This window comes from Diadema setosum, chromosome 17 (assembly GCF_964275005.1).
Source record: "Diadema setosum chromosome 17, eeDiaSeto1, whole genome shotgun sequence".
Taxonomy (NCBI): domain Eukaryota; kingdom Metazoa; phylum Echinodermata; class Echinoidea; order Diadematoida; family Diadematidae; genus Diadema; species Diadema setosum.
The window spans coordinates 23198836-23215165 of NC_092701.1; the positions used below are offsets into that span (position 1 = coordinate 23198836).

Below are 16330 nucleotides of genomic sequence, written 5' to 3' on the forward strand. Positions count from 1 at the left end.
CCAGGACTTAGTTCACAATATAACCTAGACAGAGGGAATGTTATTATCTTCTCTTTTTTTTTTTTTTTTTTGGGGGGGGGTATATATTTGCCATTCCATTTTTTTTTTTTACATTGTGGTGAAAATTGTCTAGCAGCCCATTGTTATATTCTGCTTTTGGTTTGGTGAATAGATTGAAGACTTTCCTGGGGAAAGTCTACAAAAATAAGTGACTGATAATTATCAAATTTAGTGCACACATATGTAGCTAAGATTGTTTCCTACAATCAGGTGGCTTGCTCACAACTTGATTGACATGGTGCCAGTTAATGCATGCCAAAAGACTATAGTTTACTTTTATAACAAAAATGTTCCTCATCACAGCCAGAAACCTTGCCTAATGCTAATCCAGTCTGGCTCAATACATGCATCCCATTCCAAAATATGAACCAACATAGAGGTGTCTCCTTCCATGTTGGTTTGTATTTTGAAATGGGCTACCAGGATGGGTACCCCTTGACGTTCTAAAAGAGGTTACAGGGCCGGCGGAGCGTTTTCAAAAGTGTGGGGGCCCACTTCCGGGTTTCATGAGCTAACAAGCAAAAAAAAAAAAAGGTCCTCAGCTTATCTCTGCCCTTCCATTTCTGGGGTTTTTCAGCTGACAAGGAAAAAAAAAAAAAAAAAAAAAAAAGGTCTTCAGTGGAAACATTTAGTGCCACTTACGTACTTCCGGGTTAAAAAAAAGTGTGGGGGCCCAAAGTGATGACACCTTATGTATTCCTTTGTATGGTGCACAAAAAGTGTGGGGGCCCGAGCCCCAACGGTTCCGCCGGCCATGGGTTAGACTGGACTAGCCCAATGCTTGCCCAACATAACAGCAACTACTATTATAACATTTTTGGAGTCCAAGTGTTGAGATTCAGAAGAGTATGTGTCGTTTGATGGAATAGCATTTTAGTCCGTGGAGGAAAAATGCTATTGTATAATATACATGTATATGTAAATTTGAATAGGGCCTCTATTAATGGAACAGCCTATGGGATGCTGATACTCTATGAGTAGGTCTAAAAGAAATATTCATCAACTTTAAACCCGGGTAAATTACCACATATTGTGCTATCGCAGCCATCATCGAGCAAGATCAGATGGCAGGGAATATCTTGGAGATGAATCTGTGACTTCAGAGCGCTGTAACTTATTGTGGCCATAATTCTATACCGGGAGGGGGAGGGGGAACTTGCTTCCAAAGAAGAACAAAAACACTTTTTTTCAGTGAGTTATACTCTGAGCCAGGTTCGTTGCAATGTCAGCATTGTTCGGCATACTTGAAGTCCACCCTCAACCCCTCCCCCCTCCCCCCCCCCCAAACCAGAAATTACCAGAAAAACAGTACCAAAACCGAATTCATGATGGTGTAGCAGACGACAACGGCTTTCGTAGCACACACACACACGTGGTTGCATCACACAGCGACAGGCAGACGTCGTCAGAGCGGACGAAAACGAAAAGACGTACACACAGAAACGTTATGTGTAGATTGCACATAAAATACGTTTTTCGTATGGTCAGCGACAAGAGCCATCAAAATGCTTAATTCTTGTTTTTACCAACGCATTTTCTCCTCAGTCAAAGTCAGAAACACCCTGAAATGCTGTAGCAGACTGTCTTCTTCAGTTGGTATGTATTTCGTGTTGATTTATCCTAGGCGTAGGACAATTTCCTCCAGCACGCAAAAACAGGTCTACTTGTACCGAACACAGTCCCACCTGTTGAAAATCATGTTAGCCTATTCCATCCTTCTAGATAACGGAGTTTGTGAAACTGTTTCGACGTTCGACGTTCGACGTCCACAAAGTTGGATGATTCTCCTCATCCTTCTTCTCAAAAGACTCAGTCCTCAACTGTAAACCAACAATAACACAGTGAAATTATTTCAGATGTGCTCCAGAGGTGCGGCTACACTCAGTTTAGTACTACCAACTGGCAACTGCAACTGCAACTCAGTGCAAGCAAAATGTGGAAATTTGCCAAAAATTGAAATAATTGTAAATGACACCCACATAAAATCATATTATAGAGCCTGATATATAGATATAATGGTCAGATTTAAGTTATAAGTGATATAAATAAGAATTTCTAGTAAATTGAGAAAAATGTCCAGCTTGGCCTTGGCAAGGCAAGGGCAATTCAATTGATTAAAAAAACAATAAATAAAAAATAACATGTTATAATATAGTCCTGAGAATTAAAATTAAAGTCAGAGAGATAATTTACAGGGAAAATTAACAACATTGTACTTGCATGATAGATTATCTCAACTCCTTACTACTTGACTAGTCTCTCTATATATCTTAATACTGCTAATATTCATCAATACTTTCATCATGTTCACCATACACTAACAGGTAAAACCTCTCTGACATGCCGGACTCACAACTGCAGCGAGTTGAGGGAGGCAAATAGTGGGGAGAAGGTCACTCTTTGTGGATGGCTTCAGCACCGCCGCTTTGATTTCATGTTTACTCTCAGGGATTCTTTCGGAGCCACTCAGATTATCATTCCAAAAGATGAGGTAAGATGTAAAATGTGATCTTTGTGATCCTGCGAGCTGCTCTCTGTTCACTCATGTCCTTTTTTGTTTCTTTTTTTTTTTTTTAACTGAGTGGAACTACAGGGGCGGATCCAGCAATTCCATAAGGGAGGAGGTGCCTTTACAAATTGAATTTTCTTTTTATTTATTTTGTTTAAACAATAAGTAAAGGGGGGCGGGGCGCCTGGTGCGTTCCCAGGCCCCTGGATCTGCCACTGCAACTACAAGCTAAGCTTCTTAGCAGCCCCCTCCATTTCTATTAACTAACAGCTTACTTAATTACCCATTATATACTGACCTGTATTACAACATTAATTAGTTCTATATGAATTTGTTTAAAGTTTGTTACCCTATTATGTAACAATTCACATGCTAATGTACATATTTGAAATACTTTGTACTTAGACAATTTAACTACATTGTGTTTGCAAATGATAATGTTGTAAATTAAAAGTAGAGTAAATGAAATTATAAGATAAAATCAAATATATTTGTAAAATTTTTCAAGTTGTAATATTTGCTTTTATAACTACCCTTAAAAATGGAGGGGGGGGGGGGGGACAACAATCTCAAGGGTGTTGAATGAACTCATTATGACTCTTTGTTAGGGAAAGTTCACTAAAAATAAGCTGTTACTCTTTGGGGTTTTTTTTAGTAGAATTCATGTGACATGTACAACAATGATAAAACAATGATAAAACAATGTTCAACAATGATAAAACTCAATAAATCGTTAATTTTTGTGTCTTGCTTCTCAGCCAGGTACAAAGGAGCTTGTGGATGTGCTGACAGCAGTGCACCTGGAATCGGTGATTCAAGTGACCGGCCATGTTCAGTCCAGACCAGACAAACTCAAGAACAAGGTGTGAACATTGTGCGGTGATAATGTGGAATCAGATGCTTTGCCAATTTGAGGAGACTGGTTATTTTCTTTCATGTATGCAGTAAATGCTGAGGGTGTTTAACCCTTAATGTGCTTTATTCCGTGACTGACTCAGGTGTCTGGAAACTGATTATAAGTGAACAGGGATTACCTAATCCCCCAATCCCTATTGTGCCTCAGTGGCCTTCCTTATGGACTGAGGCACATTGTTACCTATCTGAGTAGGCTTGCTTACTTTACAACTAGGTCAAGTTTGCATGGATTACTGAATGCTGATGAACAAGCTTGGCAAACTAAGCTTAGTGCCTTGGCATGTACATAAAAGGTGAACAAGATACATTGTGTGGTAATACCATGATGAATCTTTATGTGTTATTACACTCAGTTAAATCTTAGCTTGAGGAAAAAAAATGGACCTGTACACCCTGCTGAATTTCTGTGGTCAATTCCATAGAAGCACAAAATTGTGTTCCATCAGGTTTTCAGCCTCAATTCTGACTGCTCAGTATTTCAAACAAGAATTGTACAATCATACTGATGTTTATATGAGATCACCACCAACCATACTTTTATATTGCATTAGATTTGCTGTTCCTATGAAGCCATCTTTATCTAGTAATTGAATTGTGAGATACATGTGTGTATGTAGTACAGTACATGAAAACTATCAACTGCCTGACAGCATCCATCTTACAGAAAATATACCAGTAGTATTATGGTGATGTCTTAGTTCCAAGGAATTAATTTTATTAAATTTGTCCTTTTCTGTGATTACTCCAGGATATGGCAACTGGTGATGTTGAGGTCGTGGCTGACTCAGTTGAAATTCTGAACCCAAGTGTGGAGCAGCTTCCAATCCAGCTAAATGACTTCAAGAAGGTATCATATGTGATATTATATCACTGATATTTTCACTAACTGACAAATCTATAATATGTCATTCCGTTATTACTATACCTAAGCAATTCCATCATCAATTGTATGTGTTTTATATTTCTGAAAGTGATAGACACTCACTGAGATGTTTCTGATATGTAGTGTGATTGTATGATTGTGATGACACAGTTTGGTTAGTCCATTAGCTGATACATGCACATATTGTAATTGAGTGTTAAGTAGAAAATAGAAACATAAAAAAAAAAAAAAATTATATATGATTCATTAAACTGACCATGATTCCAGTGGCTGAGTGGATAGTACCACAGTCTCTCGTTCCTGAGGTTTCTGGTTCAAGTCCTCTTGCAGCAGCAGTTGTGCCCCTAAGCAAGGCACTTTATCCTCACTGTGTAGTCCTTCCAAGGGGACTTAAAGTTGACACTCCTGAGGTTGCTTACTCAAAAGTATTTGATAGTCATTACATCAATCCATCTATTAATCAATCAATAAATCAACTCAGCAGCTTTGTTGATGGCATTTGGTTTTGATATTTTTTGGAAATTCAGCATGTCATTATCTTATATGCCAAGTTCATTGATAGTACTTCATTCCAGCATAAGCATCAAATCATAACACATTATCATCACGGAGAGAGCTATTTTCTCACAAATGTACTTCCTTCTGTAGAATTAAAGACCATGAAGTACTATCATATTACTGCACAACATCATATTACTATCATACAAATACAGGGCACCTTATCAGTTTTTTTTTTCTCCCTGTATCAGCTTTTACATTAAAAGTTTTATATGGCACTAACTTTATAATTTGAATAATTCAAATATATTGATTAGAGACAGTAAGTTACAAAGTATAGTGTTTGAAGTAAAGTAACACCAAATATTGAAATCAGGAGGTTTGGAGGTTTAGAAGTGTCACTAATTCCTCCCAATCTCTTCCATGTCCCTAAGATCTCAGAAGCAGTTCGCATGCAATTCCGTTACATTGACCTGAGGAGCAGGCGGATGCAGAGAAACCTTAGACTCAGGGCGGATGTTGTCATGAAGATGAGAGAGTTTCTATGGAAACAGCACGGTGAGTGGCATCCCTGCATTTATTTTTTGCACTAATGAGTTTAATGCTGCAAAAATAGCATAAGGGTAGCACATCTCACTAAATTGGTTTATGGAGTTGTTCATCAGAACAACTTGAACAATCTTATTAACAGTGCTTTCCTTTATTCTCCTTTAGGATTTGTGGATGTTGAAACCCCAACTCTGTTCAGAAAGACGCCAGGGGGTGCGCAGGAGTTTCTTGTACCCTGCAGGCAAGCTGGGAAATTCTACACACTGCCACAGAGTCCCCAACAGGTTAGACTTATATGTGTATTTGTGCTGTAACTACTTGGCATCTTGATGATATATTTCTTGTGTATTACACAGCTTACCAAGACAATGAATTGAGTGTTGTAGACTGATGACTTATTGTCATGTTTCTTTGTTGTTTTTTGTAGTCTGCATGTGCAGGTTTTACAGAAGTGACCTATTAGTCACCGCAGATGATAATCGAAAATCACATTATTGTGTGCTCATTCTTGAGATATTCACTACATTTGTCACATTACAAACTCTTACAATCTTTCCATTGCAGAGGATGAGTATCAGCATACTATTATGGATATTGAGGGAGAGTCATACAAGAATATAATAGATGATGAAAAGAAAGTGAAACAAATTCCATCACTGAGACATTTGAAAGTGTGTCATAGTGCTAGTTCTTAATAACTTTCATTCACCTTGCTTCTGCTTTTTGTCTTTCATTTAGTTCAAGCAACTGTTGATGGTTGGCGGTATTGATCGCTACTTTCAAATTGCTCATTGCTATAGAGATGAGGGCAGCAGACCAGACAGACAGCCAGAGTTCACACAAGTAAGGGAGATGCAACATGTGATGTGCTTTTGAAAAAGATACTGTTCAATTTATTTTTATTTTTTCAAGTCAGGAAATATACTGTGTTAGTGTGTGTACTATGTGCAATCTATTATGAACAATGCTAAATCTGTGCATTTAAGTATACAGCCAGTTTGAATGTAGTAACAGTTGAATCAGGATGTGTGCTATTCTCTCTGCATTGTTCACTTTTGTTGATGAAAATTGTAAATACAGCATATTCATACTGATCGCAAGATCAATGTGGATCAATGATCTTAATGTGCAGTTGAAGAGGTTTATGTTGTGTTAGTTTAACTGACATGTCATTCTTATGTTTCTTCCTCGTATTTTTTTTTTCTACATGTCCATCCCTCTGTGTCTATGGTGTTTTGTGTGGGGTTTTTTAAATCTTTGATTGTAGCACACATTCCCTCTTTATCATGAGACAAGAACAATGCTTTAATGTGTATGTCTTATTTTTTCACATCATTTAATGTGCTGGTAGATAGTTCATACAAATTAATTATGCTAGTATTTCACCAGTAAAGCAAAGTAATCCTTATCTACTGGCACTCATGCATCAAGTTCTGTCTCAACTTGTTCTCCGCTGCCCGACTCCAGGTGGATATAGAAATGTCCTTTGCCACCAAGGAGGGTATCTACAAACTCATTGAGGATTTGATTCTGTATTCCTGGCCAGAAGACATGCCCACCCCAGTTGCTCCATTTCCCAGGATGACTTACCAAGAGGCCATGGACCAGGTAACTGTTCTTTCTCAGCAGACTTAAACTACTATGAAAGTTTTGAATTGCAAATATTCATGCACAGTTATCAGTACTGTGCTGTAATTTGAAGCATTTGTGTATTTTTGTTAAGCAACATTATGAAATTTTGTGTGCTATTTCTTGTAATGCTTAGTCTTGTCAAATGTTGTAATGGTGTGTATTCTTGTCTTGATAAGAAAAGGGAGAAAGTAACTTGTTGTCTTCTGTAGCAGTGTACTGGCCCTTAACAAAGTCTTTCAGGACTGTGACTGTGACTGTGACTGTGAAGGATATCAGGGGCAGCTGTGAATCAGATGCTGTGTAGACTAATGAGTTTAAGGTCATGTTAATCTTTTGAAGTAATGCATTTATGTTTTAATTATGTATGTTGTGATAAATACTTTGTAATGCGCAGTAGAGTATATTATTATAGTAGCTGCACAATATAAATGTCCTTTATTATTATTATTATTATTATTATTATTATTATTATTATTATTATTATTATTATTATTATTATTATTATTATTATTATTATTATTATTATTATTATTATTATTATTATTATTATTATTATTATTATTATTATTATTATTATTATTATTATTATTATCATCATCTTTGGCATGATAGTCATGGTCAGTTGGAAAAAAAAAAAAAAAAAAGAATCCATCCAGGCATCTAGTATTCTGGAAATTACCAATCTTAACATTGAGCACTGAGAAAATTTCCCCATCAAGTCAGAAGTTTAGTTTCTTCTAAGTTTCCACTGAGACCAACTGTGAAGGGAAAATTTCTATAACATTTTGTAGATGTGAATAAGACCATCATTTGAATATTTTTCCTACTGTTTCCAGTATGGTGTGGACAAACCAGACACAAGGTTTGATATGAAGGTATGTATCCTTGAGTGTTTTTTTTTTTTTTTGTAGTTCATGTGTAGATCTTTGTAGATGAGAATCCAAAACCATCATGTCTATTTTAACCCTTTGTGTGCTTTGAGCGCAAATTGGCACAGAAAACCCCATAGTGCTGTACATGCTATCCAAAGTCCCTGGAACATAATGGGTTAAGACAGATGACATATTGACAAGTTTTACTGCAATGAATCACAGTACAGTGGACTCCCATTGTAACAAAGTCCTCGGGACCGGCAGTTTTCTGTCGTTATATCAAAATTTCGTTATAACTGAACAAATAAACAAAAAACATAGAGCCGATAATTTTGTGACCTGGATTTTTATTTTGTTGTAACCAGAATTTCATTATAACTGTGTTCATTATAACGGGAGTGTACTGTATCAAAGGTGACTGTTGTACTACAGAAAGGCCAATTAGAGATGTTTTTAATGTATTATCTATGCAAAAGTCAAAGGGATATCCTAAAACATTCAATACATACCATACAGGCTCATGCTGCTTAGGTATCAAGGAATACAATGAATATATGGCATGGTTGGCTACAGTTATTTGCCCAAGAGCAGCACTGAATTAACATTGCATGTGTCATGATCTCTGATAATGATTCGGAGAATACAAATTTACAGCAAAATTGAATATTAAAAATTAAGATTCGTTGTATCCATATTATGTTGAAAGAGCAGAGTTATTTGAATAGAGCATGCTGTCTAGAAAAGTAATGACATGTGCACGAAGCTTCATAACAGATCTTATATCTTTGTGCAGCTCAGATAGGGAGAGAGGAGGATTGTGAATAGCATTTTTTTTGTGTGTTTGTGTTTGTATGTCATTTTCAAGATCCAAGATGTAACAGAGATACTCTCTGGATGTGGTGCTGCTATGTTCAATTCCACCTCGCCATCATTTGCCATCAAAGTCATCCACTGTAAAGGAGCCTCGGTGAGATAAGGAGATTGTGTAATGTCACTTCATATTTATTTCATATCAAATCCAAGCAGTAAAACAATACAATCAAAATATATCATCGGCTGAGGAGCTGGACGGCTTTATCATGATTTTGGAGGGTATTGAGTTATTGTAATCATGTTGTAATGTTTGATCTACTTGAGTTTTGGTGTCACCTTAAGATTATTTTCATTTTCGGCACAATGTTAAAACTTTTTTATTAAATTCATGTTCCATATTCCACATTTCATACAAGTTTTATATTCCATTTGATTTTGAAAAGAAATTTTTTTTAACACAATGGTCAGTTTGAAACAAAATTGCACAAATGTATAGGGACGTATAATTGACGTGTAATATGAGGAACCCACTAAAAAGTAAAGCTTGTAGGATGTAGAAACTTAAGACCACAATGGCACTTTCGATACGGAGACAAAAACAAAACAAAAGAAAAGTCTATTTCTGTTTGTAATTTACACCAACAATACAAAAAAATAACAACAAACTCTTCTTTTTTTTTTTAACTTGGCAATACCATCATTCTCATCATGAATATAGATAGTAGATGGGAGAAGGTATATTGATGTCTTTGCACGAAATTTAAGTGTGATGTGGTAGCTTTAAGATTGATATAAAACAAGTTTGTTTCATCTCCCACTTGTCATAACTATGTACAGTACCTAAAGCCCCTAAACACATTAGCATTGATACTGAATGGCAATTCTGCATATGGTGACAAGGCATTCATAATATGACTTGGCAAAAAAAAACAAACCAACACCAACAACAAACAAACAAAAACAGAAGAAAGAAATATCAAGTCATTTGTGCTACTGCTGTAAACCCTTTACCCACTGGCCACATATCATATTCCACTTTGCTGTGATAGGCTCATCTAACGAGGAAAAACGTAGACCAACTGGAGTTGGAAGGGGCAAAGAAAGCGATGCAGTGTGGGAGTGAGAATGGTGGTGTTTCAGTAGTAAGATTAGGGGCAACCCCAGCCGCTTGGAAGTCACCAATCGCCAAGTACATAGGTGATGACATCAAGGAACAGCTGGTCGGGAGGCTAGGAGCCGAGAGTGGTGACCTTCTATTTATATCTGCTGGAGAGCCACATGTAGTTGTAAGTTTACATACATAATCTTTACATAACTGAGATGTTGATATTGAATGCTACAATCATGACAATATACTGAACACACCAGTTGCACACAATGTGCTCAGTTATACACTAAAGGCCAATAATCCATGCAGAGTCACTGCTTTTATTAATCATTTGCTGGAGAGTCAGCAACATCATCCTCCATAGGGTTGATGTATAAAAACTCTTACCATAGACATTATTTGTAATGCATCTGTTATCTCCTGCTACTCTCAATGTAGATGTGTTTTTTAAATGTATTTGTATACTGTGACCCTTTGCACAATGCAATTGCTTACCAGCATATCACCAGCATATCAAAAAAAAAAAAAATAATAAATAAATAAAATAAGACCAGGGTAGAATTTCTGCCCACAGTATAAGAAAGGTTATCACCTGTCTTTATTTGTATTTTTCTATTGTTTGTATGAATGAATAGGATGAAATTTAATTGATTTCCAAGCTGTTGCTATCATCTCAAGCTTTGCTGCCAGTCAGTGATCAAATGTGATTTCAGAGTCAAATCTCACACACATTCTCTCATTCCTTTGTATACACTGTATGTTGAACAATTATTTTTTGAATTACTTGATTTCAAGATGATAGACATCTCTTCTAATTTTATCAAAACATTTAACAGGACCTTTAAGATTGAACTTTGAACCCCATTTGGTGTAGCATGTGTGGAGTATAATATACCAGTAACATCCACTACCAGTTACCTAAAGTCAGGAGTACTTTGTTTCCATAGAATCCTGTCCTTGGCCATGTAAGACTTCAAGCTGCAAACCTGCTGGAAAATAATGGTGAGGATATTTTTTGGATTCTTTGTCTTTGTAAACTTAGGTTTTTGAGCAGTTCTTCAGTTGTTGGATGCAATGTAAAAATATATGGCTGTTCAATGATTTTTGGTCAAAGTTTCTGCTAGATATATGTATCCCTCACTCCTCCACTTCCTCTTCACTCCTCCTCCTCCTCCTCCTCCTCCTCTTCTACCTTTTGCTTCTTCTTGTGGTAGTATTCATACTCTTTTGGTGAATAACTAATGTATATAGATGTGTGTACCTTGTTCCTCATAAAGGAGAGAAATGATATTTTGTAATGTACTGACACTTTATCAGAGAGAGGAGTTCAACACCCTCCACCTCCCTTTTTGCCTATCCTCCTTTATTGTCTTCACCCTTTCCGCTATTCTTCTTTCGCTTTTTTTTTCTTCGATGATGTCCCTGTCCAATGAGCTAATACTATCAGACCCAAGCCAATAAGACCTTACAGGCACCCCCCCCCCCAACAACCAAAACATCAATAGCGTCGATGGGAGGGTGGGTCTTCAATCCTCCTGTTGACAGGAACGGTACAACCCTGTACTCTTGTACAGGAGCAGGCAGGTAACATCTGTTTCCGGTAAACCTTCCCGCTTTATTTTCTATAGCTATTTTGTTTTAAACAAATTTAGATATGGATAAGAGTGAATCAGTGAACCAAATTATTTCACAAGTATTGTTAATCTAATATGATTAAAGTTATCAGAGTTCTATGGGAGCTAATTACCCACTACACAGAGCTCCAAATGAATTCAAACAACAACAAATTTATTTTTTCTTTGATGTTCAGGTGTGTCTCTTCGGGATCCATCTCACCTCAACTTTCTGTGGGTGGAGGACTTCCCACTCTTTTTACCGAAGGAGGAGGAGGAGGGAGAAAGCATCAATCCTGTCAGGTCATCCGTGGGAATAGAGTCCGCCCACCATCCCTTCACAGCTCCTGCGAAAGGAGAGGAGTCCCTCATCTACACCGACCCCTTGAAGGTGGGTGTACTATCATGTTCAAAAGTTGTGTCTGACTTTTTTGTTGTTGATGTTTCATCTGCACTACAATTACCTGTACACAGTGTACATTGTTAAAACAGTCATGGAAGTTGTGATACTTCTTTCTGTGACAAAACATGAGTCAATAGTGTCTATTTAAATGATTGTAGCACAGTGAATGAATTAGAGGTATTGACATCTCCCTGTATGACTCCTGCTTTATTCAACATTATAGTACCGCAAGCACTCGGGTATAAGGCGCAACCCCGACTTTGAACATCGCATGAAAAAAACAAAAACAAAAACAAGAACACTGACACAGGTACTTGCATTCGTGTATAAGGTGCTCCTCAGTGTATCTAACATGTGAAAGATAGCAAATCTGAAAGCCAAGGTGCTATCACACACACTTACGCTAAAACTATCACTGACACACAAACACACATATTAATTGAATATAAAGTGGCCATACTGAGCGTCTTCTTTAAAGGCGGGGAATTCCAGATCAATATAAAGTTGAAATCGGTTAGTTGTGTACTCCACACAGTTTTTAATTTTTTGTTTTTGATAACAAAATTCAACAATTCACATAAGTTCATGTACTGAAGTAATCTTCACTATGCTCTCTTTCTCATTCATCTATACTTTCCTTTTTTTTCTACACCTGTGTAGGTCAAAGGTCAGCATTATGATCTTGTCCTGAATGGTGTCGAAATAGCTGGAGGGTCTATCCGGATACACAATGCTGATCTTCAGAAACATATCATTGAAGATATTCTTCAGGTATTGTACATGCCATACTCTATGCTGAAATGTACTGTACTTGATGTTTTTGTATCTTTTGTATATTTCGTGTGCCATTGTGGTATTTGTTTGTTGTGGTTTGTTTGTTTGTTTGTTTTTTTTTTTTTTACTTTTTTTTCCCAATCAGCAAACCCCAATTTCATATTCAAAAGATTCCCTGATGACTTCTCAAAACATATTAAACTAGGTTTTATATCCTACTTGAAGAATTTGTTTGCAGAACCATGTAGGTGTAGTTAAATCAGTATCAATATTATGATATCTTAAAACTAAGCTACTTGTGACCGTGTCTTGACAAATTGTCCTGTATCAAACAAGAACAAATGTTTTGTAAAATTCTTACTTTAATTAAGTGACTTCAGTATGTCCAAATTGTAAAGTCAGACAAAAGCTAGTACAACATTTTACATCACTGAAAAAAAAAAAGATAGAAAAATGAGCTTCACTGTTCCAATTGAGTTTGCCCATTCAGAGCCAACCTCAGAGAACTTTAGTGATACACCATGACAGTGTGAGATAGCATCATTTATACATACTTTTGCGAATGAGTTATTTAATCACAATATTTGTAATTACTGCCCATCGTTGAGTGTAGCCCAAGTAATGTGTATCTTTATCAGTCCACCTTGCAAACATTGATACAAACAACATAATATGTTATTACAATGATATTCAGATGCCTATATGCTGTTGATGTAGATATCGTATCAATTTATTTCTTCCCCTGCAAATGCCAGTGTGTCAAGCTGAATGGGCATGACAGCAATAAAGCCTGCAATTTTCAACTTTATCAGTTGTCAGCTTGACAACTGATTGGCAAATTGCCCTACATCGACGTAAATAGTTAATAGTTGTTATTATCATTATTTGCTATTATCATTCTCATTTGTTTAACCATAATTTTTTCATGGCAGGAGGATTCAGGGACACTGTCACATCTATTGGATGCCCTGAAGTCTGGGTGTCCACCCCATGGAGGAATAGCAATAGGTAAACCTCTTCTCTCAGTCCCACTGCATGTAGATGACGTTTGGTCTCCTGTTTGGTCTCATACCTCTATTTCAATTTCAATTCATTTATTTTTTCATTCTTCTTTTTATTTTTTTTTTCAACAAAACATAACGCATAATAAATTTGGAATTACATCATAAACATAAACATACAACTTTGCAAAAGATAAATGATACAGATAAACAAAAGAATGCATACTGGCAAAAAAGTACAAAGTTAAAATTTATGCTTTAGTTGAGAAAAAAAAAAGAATTGAGAGGTCCACTAAAAAGCAAGCTTGTCTGTTGTGAACCACTCAAAAAATGAACAAACTTATGAATTACTTATTTACAAATACTTATCACAGATATAATTTATGACAGAACGGAACAAGACGGGAGAAATACAAAAGACATGACACGACTTGACAAAAAAGACGGAAAGAATGGAGGGAGAGAAAGGAAAAAAAAAGAGAATGCCTACACGCTGAACTAGGGAAATGGAACAGGGGGTGATTGAGAATGTGCTTCAGCGGGCTGGTACTGCACGCAGCTGTGCAAGGATTTGATGGCTTTTATATAATAATCCACATAATCCATTACGTAATAATGAAATCAGTGATCGAAAGATTGGTGGATGGATGATGAACCCTGGGGTTGATGAGATCTATCTAATAAAGAAATATATGAGAGAGGATTTAACAGAAATGCAACAGCTCTGAATTCAGATTTGTGACCCATGTCCCATATGTTTCTTCACTGCTAGCATTTATTTCTCTTTTGTCTGACATGTCTAATTATTCTATGCATGTATGTTTGATTCTAATGAAAAGTGAATGCCTGTCATACCAAATTTGATAAACGTACTTATATTTATCAGAGTATGTGAGTTGCGACGTCAAAAGCAAACACAGTTTTATCTCTGAAACTGGCCTGTTGAACAGGTGCTGAATGGGTAGAAATACAAGAGAACATTACGACTGGACAATGAAGGAAATACTTCCAACCTTTCAGGTTTTGGTACTGCTTTGCTCTGACTGATAGACTGTATTTGGGTGTGGCATTGTCAAACAAGTGTAAAATGTTCACCTCAAATGAGCTTATTAAAGCAATATTAAATAGAAGATTCACTGTAATTGAAATCCAACCAGCACTCATACACATATTTGTAAAAGTGAACCACTATAAACAAAAAATATGTAAGTTTCTACTGTCTTTGCAATATGTAAGTGAAAGAAAGTGTGCTTAACTAATTTTTATCTGTTTATTATTTTGCTTTGTTTTAAGCCACTCACTATGTTCTATGCAAATTGAAACTTGACAAATATTCATTGTTATCCACTGTCATGTTCTCCCACTGCAGGCCTTGACCGGTACATTTCTATCCTGTGTGGGGAGCCGTCCATCCGAGACGTCATCGCATTCCCCAAGACCGTAGAGGGAAATGACCCCATGAGCGGGGCGCCCTCATCTGTGACAGCTGAGGAACTCAAGCGATACCACATTACAGCCCCGCCCATAGGCGAAGTGGACTGAATGACATCATCATTGAGCAGAGGACGTGCCGGTACACCAGAAACTGTGTAGTGAAAAAGGTGGATGTAATATAAATGGATACACACATGAACATCAGCTGGTGTACTAGCCTATCTGTTTGAGAGTTTTGCTCACACTCAGTGAGCAGAAGAAAGTCTTCATGGACATGAATGTGTTTCTCACTCCTGAAATTTGCAATTATGTTCATCCCGTCCTGTGTGCCTCCCTTGCACACGTATTCACCTCTACAGAACTGACCAGGGATCCGTTTTATGGAGTTATCAGATAAAAGTCTTTACATAAATCTCAGAATGGCCAAAGTTGCTCTTATGTAGCCATTAGAGACTTTCAAAGAGAAGTAAAATCCACTTCATGAAGTCTCTCATAAGTGTGATTTATGAGCGAAAATTTGTATAAGACTGTCATGAAACAGACCTCAAGAGTATCAGACATACACTGTATTTGTAGTTGTTGTTTTGTTGTTGTTGCTGTTCATTTTCCATCTGTGAAGATGGCTGGATAGCCCATATTCAGCTACAGTAAGCTGGTCTTCCATGGGGTCCAGTTGGATGTGGGGTGGGACCACTTCACCGGGTTAGACACCCTGCTCTTTGCGATGAATGAATGAAGCGGGATCTTTTACGTGCATGAGCTGCGACTCTCTCATACACGGGTGCTCCATTTTATGTCCTATCCGAGGGACAGAGTGTTTTGCCTCTTGCTAGAGGGGACGGTATGTTTACACACAACATTGCTCAGTCTAGACTCGGGTTTGAACCCGGGCCGCGTGATCGTGAGGCAGACGCGCTACCAACTGAGCCAACTCAGAACAATCTGGTTTTATACTCTATAGCTGCTCTTTCAATACTGTGTTCATGGTTTAGGTCTTGAAGCAAAGACCTCAAACAGTTTTGAATTTGCTAGTCTTCTAAAATCAGAGGTCAGATGTCAGTGAACTGTTAACCCATTGAGGACGGACTGATTTTGCTATTACACGCATTTCCCATAGACATCTGCCTGAGTATTCTTGGGACTCGTCTTCAACAGGTTAATACCTCTTGAACACCCAAGTTCTTATTGCATTGCCAGAAATGACTTCTTCTATCATAGACATAACTTGGTTTATTGATATTTTGGTTTCTCTCCACTTTAGATAAT

At 37.1% G+C, this 16330-nt stretch overlaps 1 protein-coding gene across 1 annotated transcript; it reads left to right on the plus strand.

Annotated features, from left to right (window-relative positions):
* Nucleotides 1-484: 484 nt before the first annotated feature.
* LOC140240540 (aspartate--tRNA ligase, mitochondrial-like) lies at nucleotides 485-15484 on the plus strand. Its single transcript, XM_072320304.1, has 16 exons — nucleotides 485-488; nucleotides 2385-2551; nucleotides 3328-3432; nucleotides 4233-4331; nucleotides 5300-5423; nucleotides 5580-5698; nucleotides 6153-6257; nucleotides 6882-7022; nucleotides 7883-7921; nucleotides 8784-8885; nucleotides 9781-10014; nucleotides 10787-10841; nucleotides 11650-11843; nucleotides 12516-12626; nucleotides 13562-13637; nucleotides 15000-15484. Exons 1-16 carry the CDS (start codon nucleotides 485-487, stop codon nucleotides 15170-15172), a joined length of 1848 nt encoding a protein of 615 aa, XP_072176405.1. The 3' UTR covers nucleotides 15173-15484.
* Nucleotides 15485-16330: the final 846 nt, after the last annotated feature.